We start from the raw sequence: 19,783 nt of genomic DNA, 5'->3' as shown, positions 1-19,783 counted from the left end.
ACGCGCACACATTCGCACATGCACACGAACACACACACACACATATATATATATATATATATATTATATCGAATTAGTTCCTCACGATCATTGTTATCAAGTTTTAATTGATTAAGCTTGTTTTGAAATTTATTGGATTTTTTGGTGCATTCTTTGGAGAAATGACCATACTTTCCACAGTTAAAACATCACATGACTATTACAAAAAATTGGTATTCCAGGCCTACTCTTCTTAATTTACAGTCTGAAGAAAGAATTTTTCAAACTTAGTTTTTTGTTTCTTCTGACAAATTGTATGAATGAAATCTTGATGAATTATCTAAACAAAAAATCCTCAATACCATGAACAAGATGTCTATGGTTGCAAATGCATATATTAATAACAACAATCTCAATCAAACCGAGGTAGTTGATTTATTAACTACGGATTATCTAGTATGCTTCAACATTGGTAAGATAAATACCTCTGAAAAGAAGCAAGAAAAACCATTAGGAATGCTGTCAAACATGATGATGACAACATGCCTATTTTTTATCAAACCATAGGAATGGGTATCCCTGATGGTATTAATACTTTGATCTATACTATTATTAAACATTTTGATGGAACTCCCTCCAACATTACTAATTGCATTAGTGTTATCTGAATAATTTGAAATGTCGTCAAACGTCTGATTATAGATGGTATCAGGATGTTTTTCTTTCTAGAGTTATGCTTAGGGAAGATAGTAAGAAACCCTATTGGAAAGTGACAGTCATTGATGAATTACCTCATTTATTTGTTCACAAAGTTAAGGATGAACTTACTAATATCTTGGGACTTCTTAATTATTATAATTACATCTATGGTGATATTATCAGTACAATTAAGAAATTTGGTATTAATATGTACAATGATCAAAAAATATTTCGTCAACAGATGAAAAATAGTAAGAAAGCCAAATATGAAATGAAAACTTTATGTGAACAATTTAGCCTTCCACTTATTACTCCTACTAGACAGAAGCACAAGCATTTTGATAAATTTGCTAAAACTCATGCCAAGAAAAGCAATAGTAAGCGTGATCATTTTTACAAAAAGCCTCTTGATTTTTATTTTTAAAAAAATCTTCTTATAGGAAAAAGACTTTTCAAAATCATTCAAAAGGAAAATATTCCAACTATGACAAGTATGGTCATTTCTCTAAAGAATGCACCAAAAAATCCAGTAAATTTCAAAACAAGCTTAATCAATTAAAACTTGATAACAATAATCGTGAGGAACTGATTCAAATTTTTGAATCAAAATCCTCTTAATCATCTAATATCAATGAGTTTAGTTCAAATAATTCTGATTATCACTTAGAGGTTGAACTATCTGATTCTCCAAATATTAAGCTTAAATGTAATGATTCTTGTTGTAAGGCCTAGCCACTGCCAGATCATGCACGTGGAAAATGTTTCCAGAATACGTCGCACGGGTTCACACCGTTTTTTTTTTTTTTTTTCCATTTTCATCACGTTCATTCTTCCCTTTTATTTACGTTTGATCTGTTTCCTAATTTTAGTCTATATATATGTTAAGCAACCTCAACCCTAGACTAAGTGCCGCTCGTTCTCCTCTTCACAGAAGGCCAAACCGAGATCCCCTATCCACTTTGCTAGCAAGGATCTTTGTCGGCAACCACAACTTCCATCACCCGCTGTACCGCTTGTTGCTGCCGCACTATTTCATCCACACTCCACTGTGAACCTCTGTCCAAGCCTCACCACCGTGCCCAGCAGCACGAAGCTGCTGCCCAACGCCCCCTTAGCCTCTATTTGCAAGCCTTGAAATCCCCTGTTTTTGTTATCCAAAACAGAGCATCATTCGGCCACCTTAAGCTGCTACTATTACCCTCCACCGAAAGCTCATCCACGTGGTGACCCCCACAGAAACTGTCGACGAGGACTCTCCATTACCCAGTCCGCCACACGCCGCCTCAAGTCCCCCGGTAAGCTCACATTTTTTTTTTTTTTTGTTTGGTTGGTGGTTCTTCCTTCTTGGTCTCTCCCTCATTTCTCTCACCATGCGTCTCTCTCTCACTCTCGTTGTCCAGCGTAGGTAGCCCCACCTCCGTACACCTCTATTGCACTCCACTCGCACCACCGTAGCTCCTCCAACCAGCCCACCGCACCTTGTCCCTCCACGCATACACACGGTTTGGTCGTAAGCTCCTGCACTTCCTCTCTCTATTTTCTTGTCATGTTGTTGATTTTAAATAGTTGTATATATATATATATATATATATATATATATATATTTATATAGATATTCAAAAGCCATTGCATAGTCGGTCTAATGAAAATAAATAAATAAATTTCATTATTACCTACGAGTTACAAGTTTCATCACTGTGTTTTAAACCTTTAATATATATTTGTAAACTCTAAGTTTTTCATGTTTACAGAAATGATTTTTGGTAAGTTAAAATTTATTTTTAGTAAAGCTTCTTTTAAAAGTAAACGATAACGTTGTAATTTTATTATGATCTAGTTTATTAAATAATTGTTGTTATATAATTTAAAATATTTTGGTATGATTATTCTAGTTAGTATTAAATTTGATAATTTGATTCTTCAATAGTAAATAAGTTAGAATTTAATATTTTAGTCAAAGGTCAAGTTGGATACTGAAGAATTTGGGAAGTGATGATATTTTAGGGATTGGAAATTTAAGTTTTTGAGGAATTAAAATAGATTATTCTAACATTTTAGGCTTAAATATTGAAGTACGTGATCGACTGAAAATTTACAAAAATTATGTGATTATTTTATAGGTGACGATTAATTTTTGTTCGGCACTTTTGAGAAATTTTTTGAAAAGCTAAGAAGTCCAGATAAGTAGGGTTCCTATGCTAGATTTGCATAAAAAGGAAAATGAACTGAGGTTAGTTTGTAAAATGTGCATGATATGTTTTAAAAGAAAACGTGAAAACAACCTCAGTATATGTGTAATGCCCCGTCCCCGAAGGTCTGAAGAGTTAACTCATGTCGCTAAAAATCATTTTCCATCCACATAGTACATAATCAAATTTTTCTCTATCTCACAAACTACTCATTAATTCACATCAAATACTCCAGTATAATTAATCCAAGACAATACAAAGTCTTAATAAAAACATCAACCTCCCAACAATTCATATCATCAGAACACAACAAACTTACTAAAAAACAAAATCCTCAATACTCATGTAAACCTCCTATGCTTAAACCACTATTCTTAACTCCTCTTACTTATGCTCCATATTCTTGATCCTCAATTAGAAATATTTCAATCATCTGAAAATATTGGAGATAAGAGGGGGTGAGTTATCAACAACTCAGTAAGCAAAGAACATATATTAGCGTGCAAGCATGAGCCTTTTCAGAAAGTTCAGTATGCAGAAACAAAACATTATATTTTTATATGCAGATCTCAAAAACATGTTATCAGAAAATTAGAGCGACTTTTCAATCTTTTCATACTCCAAAAGAGTCAAATGTTCATATTTAAAGATTCATTTCATATTTAAAAACACTTTGGCATAACATAATCTGAGCATCATCATCATATCAAAACAAAGCATCTTACAGAGCAGAGACCATGTTTCACCCCCGTGGTAGGGTTGTGCTATTCCCGGTGGCCAAACTGGGCAGAGACATAGGTGAAATATTTCCCTTATTCTTCTCGGAGCCCCAAGTGTGCACACAGGAAATACCATAATAAAACCACCTTGTTTCTAAAGTGGGTGCACTCAGAGACAGAGAAGTTGGTACCAATCCAAACAGAGCAGAGCAGAGACAGAGTCAGATATAAAATCAGTACACCATGCCAAAGGTTTTTAGATGCCATATCAAAATAAAACAGAGTACCAAAGCATAATCAGATCGTTCTCACATACCGAAAACAAAAGTCAGAGCATCTTTCTAAATCAATGCACAATTTTTCAGATTCTGAATATCGCTCTTTTTCAGATTTCAGAGACAATATGACAAAATTTAACTCATGTATACACAATGCATGTCAGAAAATATTTTCTCTTTTTCATACAGAATTCATGAATAGTGCAAATAAGCGACCGAGGTTGGTTTTTTCCAAGTTCTCATTTCATCACAAAAATATGCAAAGTTTTCAGAAAGTCAATTTCAATCTCAATAATTTGTGTAAGGTTTCGCATAGGAACCCCGCTTACCTAGAATTCTTATTTTTTCCACAATTTTCCTCAAAAATGTCGAGTCGACTATAAATCGTCACTTATAAAATAATCACGTAATTTCCGTAAGTTTCCAATCAATCACATATTTCGATATTTAAGCCTAAACTTCTAAAATAACATATTTTAATTCCTCAAAACTTAAAACCTTCATAATTCCAAAATATATCACCACTTTCTAAAATCATCAATATCTACCGTAACCAACGTCAAACTCAAAACACAAATATTTAAACCCGAAACAGCCAACAAATCTCATAGCATAAACCAAATCACACCAACAACTCTATCATCCAATCCAACCGACCCCCGAACTCCTCGGACTCAGTCCGGCATGTCCATCTAGATCACAATAATATGAGTTAGTGTAAAAAATATATTTAAATCACGATAGTTCTTTGGAACAATACTTACAATGTCATAATATAATTTTTGAAAGATCACGGAGGTGCTAAAAGTGGCGGCACAGTAACAAAACAGTGCAAAATGCACTGTGGCCGTGGGTCTCAAAAAATCACTTTTGAACGGGGACAAACCAAGACTCGAAATTGATAGGGTAGGACTTAGGGATGTCAATGAAGCTAGTGGTGGTGGTGGTTTGCCGTGGGTGGCGGCGTAGAGGGTGGTTTTAGACCAAAAATGCCCAAAATGAAAATGGAGTTGGATGTACTTCACCGGTGACGGATCGGAGCCAAGGATGGATGCTTTGGGTTACTAGGAGGTCGAGGATGAAGTGGTGAAGAGTTGGTGGCCGGAGGTGGCGCGACGGCGACGCGACGGCGGCGCTGGAGCTCAAGATGCGTCGCGGCTTTGAGGAGTTCGTGGTGGCTAACGACGGTGCGAGGGAGACTGAAACTGGAGGGGGTGGTCGCTGGATGGAAGGGAAGCTAGAGGGGTGGGCGGTGCCGACCACAGCAGCGCGGCGGCGACTGGGCTGGGAGAAGAGAGAAACGGACGGGGAGAGAGAGAGAGAGAGAGAGAGAGAAGAAAGAGAAAAAGAAAGGAAAAGGGAAAAAGAAAAATGGAGGGAAATAAATGGGGTCCAATCCCCACATCTTGGGTCACAAAAATGATCCAACAAAAATGATTTCAAAACAGCAAGTAAAATAAAATAATTCAAACGTAGTGATTAAAATGAAAATAAATAATTAAATCCAACAAGAAGTTAATTTAATATGAAAAGAAATTTAAATGCATAACAATAATTAATATTAAGGAAACATGTCAAATTTAATTTTCACAAATTAAAAATCATAAAATAAACCCACTAAAATCTGAAAATTTTAAAACAAGAGAATCAATTTGTGTGTTGCATTCACTCATGAAAATCTATATAAAAGAGAAAAATACTTTTTGACATGAATAATGTGGACATCAGCAAAATTTGATATGTTTCTGAAATGTATAAAGAGCGAATATGAAAATTTAGATTTTTATACATGTGATATGAAATATTTTGGATCTGTTATTGATCATCTGAAAATGATATGCACGTGTTTGATATGATATAGATATGAAAAACTTTTGGCATACTTATCTGTTTTGATTCTGATTCTGATATAAAGATACTGGTTCACGTGATATGGTTGGTACCAACATGATATAATATGATATGAGTGCACCCACTTTGGAAACAAAGTGGTCTTTGATGTGTTCTTTCCTGTGTGCACACTCGGGGCTCCGAGATTGAAACATGAGAAGTTTCACAACATGATACTGCCTAGTTTGGCCACCGGAAATAGCACAACCCTACCACGGGGGTTAAACATAATATATGTCATAATATGATATGATATGATATGACATGATAAGATGAAGATGTGCAGTTATGTTATGCCAAGACGGTTTTTAAATATGAAAATGGTTTATGAATATGAAAAGATTGAAAAGTCGCTCTGATTTTTCTAATAACACGTTTCGAGATGTGCATATAAAAATGAAATATTTTAATTCTGCATACCAAACTTTCTAAAAATGGCCCATATTTACATATTAGTATATGTTATCTGCTTACTGAGTTTTTAATAACTCACATCTTATTTTCATATATTTTCAGATGACATTGATTGCCCAACTGGGGGTCAGGATTAGAAATTGGAACTTGGCTCGATATGGATAGAAGGTCGAGTTCCATTGTTAGTAGAAGGGTATAACTTGAGTAATTGAAGTACTTTGAGTTGTTTGAACCTATTGAGATTTAAAGATGTATCGTTCTGTTTCGTTGAGATTATTGGAAAATTGTGGACCTCTTTGATTTATGTTATTTTGTAATGATGACTTATGGAGTTTGTATTATGGTTATTTGGAAAATATGAGATTGTGTGCGATTTATGAAATCATTGGAGTTTTAGGTGCTTGAAGAGACAAATTGGTAAGTGACAGGTAGTAATTTTCTGACCCTTCAGGGTACAGGGCATTACACTTGTTGTAAACCTTTGGATAAAATAATCAATATTTTAACCAAGGCCGAAGAATAAGAAAATCTTTTGTTAACTTTGATTAGGCAAATTACTAATCTTGAGCTTAAAGAAAAGTATCTTCAGAAGTTCAAGAAAACTATGGTTCGACAAAGAACTTGAGATTTCTAAATCCAAAATTAGTTTTCAATAAAGTTTGGGAAGATTTGAAAAGAAAAAAATCCAAAGAAATTTCTAGTAATGATTTACAACGAGAAATCGTTTCCATTAAAAAAGAGATTGTTGTCCTCAAAACTAGATGAACAATATCAACTCTGAAAATAATTCTTTTAGAAAGAAATATTGTGTTTAAAAATTGATAAATTTTTTTTATCAAGATACTCCTTCTGATAATGATGAGTAACAAAATGATGATTCTGACTCAAGTCAACAAGAAGTTCCTCCTGATAACAATCAAATTTGTTTGATCCATCATACTATTACTCTCAAATGGTTTTTTAAAGTTACTATCATTGTTTGTCATGAATTTGAATTCACTATGATTACTATCATAGTGGCTACATCTTGAATATTAATACTGAAGAAAAATGGGGAACCCATCCCTATACTTCAAAAAAACTCCCTCATTCTGATATTGTTTACTATTACTATGATTACTTCGATATTTGGTTTAAATTCATGCTATTCTAAACCCCAGAGATGGCACACTGTTGGTTTCTTAATTTTGACAAGAAATTCAATACTAATTTCTCTCTTTGGTTCTTAAGATGGTGGCACCAATTTGACTCTATTCTTAAAGTCTTTGCTGATAAACTTCAGAAAGTGTTTTGCTATTGTTTTCAAAATGGATCGACATAATCGAAAATTCTCCTACTTCCTCCATTTTTGCAAGAAATACACAACGACATGGTATAAGGAAAAATTTTGGATTTATTTTTTGGGTTTTATTTTGTAACCAAGTACTTCATTGCTTGTTGTAAGGAGGAAATTAATTAAGGATCATTTGTTGTAACTCATCATGACTAATCTTGCAACTTCTCTTCCATCTCTCTCTCTAGCTTTAGAATTTGGCATAGCGTACAGTTAATTGCTTGTAGATTAATTAACGTTTAGTACTGGTAGGGGTCACAAGTGCATGCATGATCTCCAAGACCCAATCCTTTTCTCCTGATCATCATGATAACCCATGATGAATATATAGCATGGAATTCCTTTTTATCTTTAAAATTTGCTTGCCTTAATTAGTTATCCTATAAATCATCTGAGCTCTTTTTTTTTTTTTGGCATGCTGCCCAAAATTGCCTTTTTAAAATTGAGCCTTATCAAAGGAGTTCTCAATTAATTAATTACTAGCAGCGGCCATTAAATTTTTGTATATATTAACATCATGCAAGATCATGACCAAAACGTCGAACAACTACTGTATCCCCGGTGTGAGCTAGTGATTATTAGCAACCTTGAGTAGTTACTTGTCACAACAGACATATACATACATACATACATACATACATACATACATACATACGTACACACACACACACACACACACATATATATATATAACAAATAAGCTTTCAACTTTGGGATAGTTATTGCATGCTAATGCCAGTAGTACTACTTCCTGGGAATAAGCTACAATATTTGTACACATTGATGCTTTATACAGGATATATAAATATATATATATATATATATATATATATATATATATAAGGTAATGCTACAGAAACCGACGATGAACCGATTAAATTTGACTGATAAGTGCAAATGCACCCTTTTTTTTCCCTTTTATTTCAATCATTTTTTTTATATATTTTTAAACATTTTTAAAAAATAAAAAAAATATCAATTTATTAATAGTCACTTCCTTAATCCTTAAGTAAAAAAAATTAAAGATTCAATCGATCACTTTTATTGGTAAATTTTATAATTGGTTCAAGTAGCATTTTCCATATATATATATATATATATATATATATCCTCTCCAACAGCTAGCTTTCCTGTTGAGCTCTTCCTCTTGATCTTCTTAGTAAGGTTGTTCTTTGAGCCTTCCCTCAGCAACGATGCTTGGAGTTACAATTAACATTTCTTTACCATCACGGGTCTTAGTTTGATATTGCCTGCATGTTTCGACATTTTGGTGATTTTTCTATGAATAAGATGTCTCTGGCATGATCGGATTGAGAACTCGATATGATCAGCTGATGCTTTTTGTTTGATGAAAGGCTTTTGTTTAGCCAATACTTCTAATTTACTGAACAACATTATATATATATATATATATATATATATAAAAGAGAAAAAAAAGGAAAAGCTTTTTATTTATATTTGGATTTCAACATGTGGATAATCATTGCTTTGTTAAATCACGAGGGATTTATGTGATAGGAGGCGTTTAAAAGGTATAGCTACATCAAATATATCTTATGGATTCAAGGATAAAGTCAAATACTCGTATTTCTCTAATATTGGGATCAATCCATAGATATAAACACTAGAAAGACTTTACTAACATGGAAATCCAGCTCATGACCGTATCCCAACGAGATACGAATCTACAAGTGTGCCATGTTCAGTCAGTGCTGCAGCTACAAAAAAAATTCATAAAATAAATTTACAAACTGACATAGTTTCATATGATACATTAAATTTAATTTATAATAAAAATAATTTTACAATTTGACGTACCACATCAAACTATATTAATTTATAGGTTTACTTTTGTAAAATTTCTTATAGCCAAAACATTTCTCTATATGTTTTCCCGTGTTGATTTATGGGTATATGTTGAAACATTGTCTAATAAAAACTTGTGAACAATCCAAAATTGTGTTCTAAATTTGGTTTTTTTTTTTTGGGCTTACTAGCCGCCCTTGGCCCCCAATGACTTTTGCCCCTTAGCATGCCTCTCCTTTTTTATTTGCCAATATATTGATAAAGAAAAAGTTCATTATATTTACATATATATATATATATATATAAGTATTATAGAAGCATTAGATATTCATTTATCAAAGTACTGCATCGAATCAGAATATTCGGGTTGGGTCCGTTTTGACCTTTAACCAAATAAGGCTTCAGCCCATTCCAAAAATAGGCCCATACCTCTAAAGAGAAAAATGCAAACCCTTGGGTATATCTTCCTCAGCTCGTAGGGCTTTTAACAAAGCTTTGGAATAATAGCGGTGAGAGAAGATGCTCTACATGTGAGGCATGTTTGGGGTATTTCGGAATTTTGTAAATAATAATGGAATAGTTTAAAAATAAATATTGTATTGAATCTTGAAAAATGATAAATAAGAAGTTAAATAAAAATATTATAAAATTAAATTTTACTTTTGTTTTGAAATTTGTAAAATTTGTATTAATTCTTGTGTTTGAATAATAATTAAATAAAAAAATTGAGAATTTAAAATTGAACACTCCGCACACCACGTGACGTGGATAAATAAAGAGATGAGTTTTATTTAAAAAATAAAAACAAAAACAAAAACAGAAGTTCAAAACCCAAAGTATATATGCCTAATGACAGGAAACCTTATGAGGAGTAGAGATTATGCACGGCTCATGTGCTGCCCCGTTCTTGTATCCATCAGTAGTTCACCTATACTCACAAATAATGGAACATTGACAATAGTATTTCATAGGAAAATATTTGGACATAGGTGGTTCCGAAATATTTTTTCGATTCAATTTTTTTTTTAAATGATTAAAGGTATAAAAAAATATATGAAAAAAAAGGTCAAATGACCTTATCTGGAGAATCTCTCGAGCTACACTCTCGATGGGTGTAGCACGATCATATTTTATATTACAAAAAATCATTCATTGAGTGTATTATTATTGAATCCTACGGAAGCCATTTAGATGCACATTCTCCTCCACCTGAGTTTAACCACTGCCACCACCGTCGCCTCATTCTCTAATTCTGCCAACACCTACACCAAAACCACTACCATGTAGATCCTCCACCAAAACTACTACTACTCCAATTACGACCACCGAAAATAACTTGTCAATCATGTTTGTTATATGATTGACAAATCAAATAGATAAAATAAATCAAACCAAACCAAATTTAAGCATAATTAATATAAAAATGAAGGTAGGGTTTGGATAATGAGTTGATATGCGTTGAGATTGTTTGTGAATAGTAGTGAAATTGTTAAGTTGAGATGAGATAAGATTCTTTTATGTGTGTTTGAATTAAATGTGAGATGAGATGGTTTTAACTTTTTTGGGATTTGAGAGTTGTGGGTCCCACCAATGATTGCATTGTGTTTGTAATAATTTAAGTATTATTTTTAAATAAATTTTAATGGATAATTGGTAAATAATGAAATATATAACCAAAAAATAGTAACACCACATAATTAATATAAAATAATTTTACAAATTTATTATAATAAATTATTCTTTGCATTTTCGCATTGTAAAGCCTTATGCAATTTTATACTTATTTTTCTTTGCACTAATAAATTATTCTTTGCATTCAAAAATTATTCTTTACATTAATATATTTTTCTTTGCATTAATAAATTATTGTTTACATTAAAATCTTATCAATCCAATGAAGTCGTAATTATAAAATATCGAAAATGTCTATTATAAGAAATAGACATAATAATTATGTATTTTATAATAGTTATAAAATCAAGCAATCTGTCTCGGGGAGGATTTGTGAAAATGGTCTTCGAAACCTTCGTTGCACTGTGAGTCTGGTGGGAGGGTACGAGCTGCGTCGGTCTGGCTTGGATGGCAGAGATGAGTCAGCACAGTTTGGGTACGTTCCAAATATTGAGGGTTATGGGAAAGAATAAAACTATTATGTCTCTTAATTTTGACCGCTTTATTTGATTGCTGGTCAAAATAATTTATTTTTTTTTACTTAATAATCAAGGAAGTAATTTTAAATATATTAGTATATTTTTTAAAAACATTTAAATATATTAAAAAATTATAAAAAAAATAGCACTGGGCAGTATAGTAACCCACTTATAAAAAATGGAGGTTTGTTTTCAAGAATTGAACAAGTATTGCGTTTTTACATTGAAATATATAAAATCCTGACTGCGAAGAAACAAGTGGTTCTATGGTGTAGTGGTTAGCACTCTGGACTTTGAATCCAGCGACCTGGGTTCGACTCCCGGTAGGACCTCTTCTTTGAGAAATCAGTCTCTTTATGAATGATTTTATTCATAATCGATTTTTTATTTTATTTTATTTGGTGGTCTATTGCTTGGATGAAAGCTACTACTATATACTCTACAATTTAACCATATCAAGGGAGATGATTCCTAGGAGAAAAAAGAAAAATGATATTTATAATTTTAGAATGTGAAATTTCACGCTCTTTAAAAAAATAATTAAATTTGGGAGTTAAATGAAAAAATTATTTTTTTTAAAAAATAGTGAATCTCATTTTTTTTTTTAAATGAGTGTACTAAACTTACACACTTTAAAACTGTATCTAACATTGCCATAGAAAAATGAGGCATACAAAAACATGACTTGTCAGCAACTACCGAGAAAGTGACAATTTCCTGTTAAAAACAAGAAGGCTAGGGCTTCATAAAAACAGATGCTAATTGGCAATTTGAGTTGTGAGTAAATGACTGCTACTTTTAGTAACGATACAAGTATTCTCAACTTTATACCATCCATAACCAACAGAACTTTTAGTAACAGACTTCTCAAATTGTGGCTGGGTTCTGACAAAAATACATACTACTTTTTAGCTCAAACCTTCATTCAATGATCTGGGTGACCAACATTGCTGGCTGTGCGGTGTGCACAGGCACAATGCACAGACTTCAAGTTCAGACAGATGGTCATGATAAGCAAATGCCTTCCCGAGCAAGTGTGGAGTGCAGGAAATGAATCGCACACCACCTGAACAGCAGGGGCGTGAGCGCCGTGCACTGGCTGATGTTGAGAGTCCTAAGTCCTTCCTTATCATTAACTTCTTTCACTTGGCTTTGGGACAAAGAGTACATTGCTCTGTCTGTGATTCATTACCCATATCTCGGACTAAGTATACAGAAGGAACCAGGTAATTGCAGGTGATGAAACCGCTGAATCTAAACAAGGGACTCATAATTTGGTAAAATTTAGCAACAGAACCCACTAGTTTTAGCATTTTAACAAAAATATAGATTCATTGCCCCTCTATATGAGATACCTGTTATGCGAACACAGCCGCACAAATCAAGAGTTCTGAGATCAGGGCATCCATATGCCAAACTCATCACTCCCACTTCACTTACATTATCACACCATCCTAGATTTAGAGACTGCAACTGACTGCAGTAACATCCAATAGCCTGCATATCATCAAAGAAATATAATTAAATTATCTCACTTCTTATGACTTGAGTTGAAAGAAACAATTAGAATTTAGAAAATCATTTATACCTGCAATGCACTGTCAGATGCAGCTTTAACACATCCACAAAGATTTAAAACCTTTACTTATGGCAAAAACTAGCCAGATATGCAAGAGCACTGTCACTGAATGCTAAACATCCACTGATGTTGAGTTTTGAAAGATTAGGACAACCATGAGCCAGGGCCTACAGTGATCTGTCACTAAGCATGAAGCTTTTGCAGACGTCCAGGACCTGCAGATCATGACAGCAGTTTGCAATAGTTTGAACAGCATGATCCTCAAGCTGTGGTTTAACTTGCCGCAATATGAGAGACTGCAATTTTGTGAACTTTGGAGCAAGAGATAGGACCAAGTTGTTCATGTTCTTGCTGCACCTGAAAAACGAGTCCTGCCATCTGGTAGGTAAGGTATTCACAGGAACCGGGATCTACTTATGTTGTTAAAATTTTAGAGAAAAATGTACCGTCAACGTCATTAACAATTTTTGATGGACTATACTGTAAAACAGAAACTGCAAAAAATATAAAATATCTCGGTTTATCACCTTTAGACAATGTAAAAGAAGAGGAAAATATATGATTGGTTAAACTCATTTGAACATAAACCATATTCAGAAAAACTCAAATATCTAAGGTATTAAAACTTGAAAGAAACATTTGTTCCCCAGTTAACAATCTTGAAATTCATGAGGAAAGAAATCATATCCCAAAAAAACAAAATAATTTGGATCTACTGCAGAAACATGCCTTCCTCACACAGCTTCACATCTGAACACAAACATGAAGGTCCAACGGAAGGCAGCATGCAATTGATTCCACATGAACCAGGATTTCTGAAATAAAATAATTACCATTCATAATGCATATAAATCACCAGGAGTAGTTGAAAAAGAAAAAAAAAGGTTTCCATGACCATACAGTAACAAATAACAAAGCCATCTATTGAATTCAGGTTTCCAGTTCAACTGATGATATTCCCTTGCCATGAATCACCAGAAATAGAAAATTTCCGGGTGAAATTGTGTAACAGCAAGAGTTGAAACTGAAACATCAAGCAACACAATGACATGATCTTTAGCACTACAAAGAAAAAAGTTAGAAGCTGTCTCTTGTTTTGAGATGCCCATCAGTTTTAAAAAAATTAGCAAAATCTTATAATCATGAGAAGAAATAGTGCAAATTACTGGAACTCATTCCATCAAAGTTTTCACAAAAAGAAAATAGAGCAAGAGGAATGTACACTTAATGCTATGTTTTTAAACTTTGTACCGTAAGATTCTACAGAAACTATAGACAACTTTAAAATACAAGATAAGACCCTCCCAGATAATGATGAGATGAAAAATAACAAAAATAAAGAGAAGTGGAGCTAAAAGACTTTACACCCTTAAAGCTTAATGGTTCCACAACAGAACTGCGCAGCAATGAGTTCTTATAAAAACCCTATCCCTCTCTATCCTCTTCCTCCTTTCAGGGCGCCTGGTTAAATCCATAAAGATCAAAATATGAAATATACAAATTGAATTCACCCTTAAACCTAAAGGCTTGACCAACTGCAATTAGCCAAATTTCTTCTAATTTGAAGGATGACAATTTATATGATACTACTGTCCATGAAACGATACAAAACCCAGAAAAATAGCAACACGAACACTTGAAGCCAAAAAAAGATAAAAAAAAAAAAAAAGAAAACAGAGAGAAAAGAAAAAAAAATGTACCATGAGAGAGAGAGATGGATAAGGCCCAAGCAAACAGCATCTCACCACCCACGACGCACTCCGGACGCCATGATCACCGTCTGATCATCAACAAGAGAAACAATTTGCAACAAGCACTTCGTGGGAATATCCTTCCACTCAGTGATGATACCACCTTCCATTTTCACCCCTCCTTTAAGCAAAAGTTCAAGTCCTCAGCCCTCAAGTCGTGTTTACCTGCTATTTCACTCTCAACCCAACACCAATGTTCACTTTACTTTTGTACCTATATGAAAATAAAATGCACGGTTCTGTCACCAAATAGAGAGAGGAAATAGATAAGGCAATTGCAACTTCCAAGACCTTGAGTTCAGGGACAAAAAGGTGGAGGACACCAACACTAACAAAATGGGAAAACCAACACAAACCCATAGCGATCACCATAAGAGATTGACAGAGATGTAATTTTCAGAGAGTAAGTTTAAAAATTACAATCAAAAGACGAGAATTTACATGTACACGTAAATACCTTATTTTGTTTTGTTTATTCTTTTACCATGTATATCCTCAAGTTATTCACAGGAAAGTACGTGGTGATCAATGAAACGGGTATTGGTCACAGCAGACCAATTTTGATGACTAAGGGTGCAGAAAAATGTGTCAAAAGAATAGAAAGATGAAAAAACCGAAGAAACCTTTTTTCTACAAAAACAGAAACACCCATTTCGAGATATTGAATATTAGCTGCGTTTTTACCCAAACTGTAACGTCCCGATCCCGAGGGTCCGGAGAGTTAACTCATAAAACCTGATAATCAGCTCTAACAAGGCTAGAGTACTTCCAAATTCAAGAATATATCCATGTTTTAAACCTCAAATCGAACGTAAATACTTCAATTAAATAAATCAAATAAACTCATTTATCCAATATTCAATCCAATAACCCAAATAAAATCAACTCTTCTTCATGTCTCAAATAACAACTAAGAATAATAAAACATTAACATAGTTTCCATAAACCGTCTAAATCCATTGAAGCAAACTTAAGAAAGATAATTAACCTCCAACCTCAACACTATATTATGAGATACCCAACAACAAATCAATGCTAATCTTCTCCATAGACTCTAATACTGATCTTCAGCTGAGCCATCGATGTCATCTGAAATATTATGAAGATTAACGGGGTGAGTTATCAACAACTCAGCAAGCAGAGAGCATATACTAGCATGTAAACATGAGCATTTATAACATTTGATAAGCCGAACAAAACATTTACTTTCAGAATGCAGAAACAAAACTTGTACAAAAACATTAGAGCGAAATTTTTCAGAAAAATATACTTATTCCAAAAAGAGAATCCGTTGGCATTTCTAAACTGAAACATTATAATCTTATCATCGTTTAATATCACATCGGGACAATACCATGTTTAACCCCCGTGGTAGGGTTATAAACAACCATTATACCCGTGGCTGGGCCATTTTCCATGTTTTACCCCCGTGGTAGGGTTATAAACCACCATTATACCCGTGGCTGGGCCGTATACCATGTTTCACCCCCGTGGTAGGGTTATAAACCACCATTATACCCGTGGCTGGGCCTTAACAGAAACAGAACGGATTTCATCGAAAATCCGATTACAATCATATACAGAATCAGAACTTCATGCCAATGTTTTCAGATGACACATCACATCAAAACAAAACACTGAAAAGCTTCAGATCATTTCACATGTTCGAGATAAACATAAACAAAACATTCTCATTTGTTCATAACAAAACTTTTAGAATTCCTTATTCGCTCTTTTACATAGTTCAGAAATAAAATGCACAAAACTAGCTCATGTCTACACCAGTCATGACAGAAAAACACTTTCTCTTATGTAGAATTTATGCATATGCAGAATAAACATCTAAGGTTGTTTTCAGATCATCTCTTTTCAAAAAAATTAAGCATATTTATTCTCAAAGTCAACCTCATTTTATTTGTTTTATGCAAAACTAGTATATGAACCCCGCTTACCTGGGCAACTTAGCTTTTCAGAAATTTCCTCAAAAATCTCGAATCGACTATAAATCGTCACCTATAAAAATAATCACACAATTTCCGTAAGTTTTCAATCAATCACGGATTTCCATATTTAAGCCTAAGCTTCTAAAATAATCTATCTTAATTTTTCAAAACTTAAAACCCTCATAATCCCAAAATATATCACCACTTCCTAAAAAAATCACAAATATCCACCATGACCAACGTCAAACTCAAAACACCAATATTTAAATCCGAAACAGCCAACAAATTTCATAGCATAAACCAATCACACAAACAACTCCATCATCCAATCCAACCGACCTCTTTACTCTTCGGACTCAGTCCGGCACAAACAGCAAATTCACAGTAAATATAAATTAACTACTAACTCTTGAGGTGGAGTATCAGAGCTAATAAGCTTAGCTGGTAAAAGTTACATTTTAGTCTCTTAGTTATGTTAAGTTAGATAGCTTATAGCTATTTTGGACATGTATATAAATTAGTTTCTTCTCATTGTAATTACGGTATTGTTCATTTCTTATTTGGGAAATAAGAGTTTACGAACAAGAGGAATACTTTCCCAAAATACTCTCCCTATTCTAGGGTTTCTACAAGGGGGAAAAAAAACAAATACCTTTGTGCCAAGCTACTGAGGAAGCAGTGCGAGACTAGAGTGAACTAGGGAGATAAGGAGGAAAAGAGTGAGGGGAAGAGAAAGGAGCTAAGGAAAGGGAGAAAATGAGTAGTAAGGCCGTTTGTATACTAAAATATCTCACAATATATACGTTGAGTTGCAAAGATCTTTTGATCCATTTGCAACACTTTGATTTCTGTATACTACGAGCATCCTATTGGATTTTCCATAATTTTTCCTATAATTTAACTAAAAAGTACATTTCCTAAACTTTTTTTCTAAATTTTACTCATCTTTCAAAAACATTCTACATCTCATTCCTTGTCCATATCTCTATTCTATTAAATAATATTTCTCTATTCTTTCTTTATTATTTTTTTCTCATTTCCATTTACAATCTTAACTACTAACTCTTTTGTCTTATTATCTTCTTTTCAAATATCACATTCTCCAAAATACTTATACGATTTTAACTACCGAATATAGTATCATTTTTTAAATCGAAATCCGTATTATAAAAATAGTAATTTTTTTTAATATGTGCATTTTCTAACGGTAACATTTTGAACTCCTACCGCCAACGGTAACATCTTCAACTCCTGCCTCCAACGGTAATATTTTTTGTCTTTTCTCCAACGGTAACTTTTTTTGTCTTCTCATAAACGGTAACATTTTTTGTCCTACATGTAACGGTAACTTTTTCCTCTATAAATATGCATTATGCTTGCATTCACATTCTCACAAACTCAAGTCTCATTTGATCTAAAGAACCGAAATTCAACAGTCTCCCCTAATATCTCACTCACTTCATCAAATGGCTTGTACATTCTTTCGCAAATTGCTCGCATACTTATCCTTTGAAGATGAGTTGGATGTTGTTCTTAATGACGAGTCCGATGGACAGTCATCGAGTCATCGTACCAATCGCCAACGCCGTAAGTTTATTCGGCGTAATCATATTCAAGGGCACGAGCGCCTATTACGCGATTATTTTGCAGAAAATCCAGTATATCCCTCGAATCTATTTCGAATGAGATTTCGCATGAGCCGTCTCCTATTTCTCCGTATTCTAAATGAGGTAGAGTCGTACGAGCCGTACTTTGTCCAAAGAAGAGATAGTGCCGGAAGACTCGGTTTATCTTCTATGCAAAAGAAAACCGTAGCACTTAGAATGCTGGCGTATGGGGTTACTGGAGATTTTATGGATGAATACGTACGTATTGGTGAAAGCACCGCAATGGAGAGCCTTAAAAAATTCTCTGAGACAATAGTAAGTATTTTTTCAGATGAATATTTGCAGTCTCCAAATGCCAATGATATTGCTCGATTGCTTGCGGTTGGTGAACAACGAGGATTTTCAAGAATGTTGGGAAGCATTGATTGCATGCATTGGAAGTGGAAAAATTATCCCGCAGCTTAGAAACATATGTACTCCAGCCATATTTGTGAACCAACTATTATTTTAGAAGCAGTTGCTTCATATGATCTCTGGATATGGCATGCATTTTTTGGTATATCCGGTTCACATAACGACATTAATGTGCTAGAGAGTCTATTTTCACAGAATTTGCCTAAGGGCGTGCTCCTCCAGTCAATTATACAATCAATGGCAACCACTACGAGATGGGGTATTACCTTGCGGATGATATTTATCCCAAGTGGCGAACTTTTGTCAAAACGATTCCATCACCACAAGTGAATAAGAAAAAACATTTTGTGAAAGCACAAGAATCCGCACGAAAAGATGTTGAGTGTGCAATCGGGGGTACTTCAACAACGATTTGCAATCATTCGTGGACCTTCTTGAATGTTCAAAGTCAAGGAACTAACAAATATAATGAAGACATGTGTTATTCTACATATTATAATCATTGAAGACGAGCGTGATGATAGTCAGGAATCAAACATTGAGTATGATCAACTTGATGATAAAGTCTCCGAATTGTCACGCAATCATACAACTGAGCTTACGGACTTCATCCAACGTCATCATAATATTAGAGACACCTCGGCACATTATCAGCTCCAAGCAGATCTAATTGAACATCAATGGCTATTATATTCCCAACAGTAGACATGTCGCATAATTGATTAGTATTTCCTTCATGTTATAATGACTATATTTGAGTTAATAGTTTCAATTCGTATTTCCTTTATGTTATAGTGACTATATTTGAGTTAATCAAGTTTCAATTCGTATTTCCTTTATGTTAGTATAAAATATTTCTTTTAAATTAAATTAAAGAAATAAACTTTTAATATTGTCATCCATCATTGTCTGAAACAAAAAATAAATAAAAAAATAAACTTTTTTACATAAAAAAATCAATCCAAATGTCCTGCATCATTGCGTCTTGCCATGATGTCCCTCTATAGTTGTTCGAAATATAACCGTTGCAAT

The 19,783-nt window shown here is 33.7% G+C and overlaps 1 protein-coding gene, 1 non-coding gene and 1 pseudogene across 2 annotated transcripts; 2 read left to right on the top strand and 1 right to left on the bottom strand.

Moving 5' to 3' along the window:
- The first annotated feature begins 11,717 nt into the window (after window positions 1–11,717).
- TRNAQ-UUG lies at window positions 11,718–11,789 on the top strand. The gene has a single exon. It is a non-coding gene; the product is annotated as a tRNA-Gln (tRNA).
- Window positions 11,790–12,341: 552 nt separating this feature from the next.
- LOC121244197 lies at window positions 12,342–15,147 on the bottom strand (annotated as a pseudogene).
- Window positions 15,148–18,196: 3,049 nt separating this feature from the next.
- Window positions 18,197–18,802, top strand: LOC121244196. Its single transcript, XM_041142219.1, has one exon. It carries the CDS (start codon window positions 18,197–18,199, stop codon window positions 18,800–18,802), a length of 606 nt encoding a protein of 201 aa, XP_040998153.1.
- Window positions 18,803–19,783: the final 981 nt, after the last annotated feature.

The sequence above is a fragment of the Juglans microcarpa x Juglans regia genome, chromosome 8S (genome assembly GCF_004785595.1).
Source record: "Juglans microcarpa x Juglans regia isolate MS1-56 chromosome 8S, Jm3101_v1.0, whole genome shotgun sequence".
NCBI classification, from domain to species: Eukaryota; Viridiplantae; Streptophyta; class Magnoliopsida; order Fagales; family Juglandaceae; genus Juglans; species Juglans microcarpa x Juglans regia.
Note: the sequence above shows the minus strand (reverse complement) of the source record. Positions and strands in the feature narration are given on the sequence as shown.

Bases quoted from the DNA above. Each gene is read 5' to 3' on its own strand.
- LOC121244196 (XM_041142219.1), top strand. From the start codon at position 18,197: ATGGCTTGTACATTCTTTCGCAAATTGCTCGCATACTTATCCTTTGAA.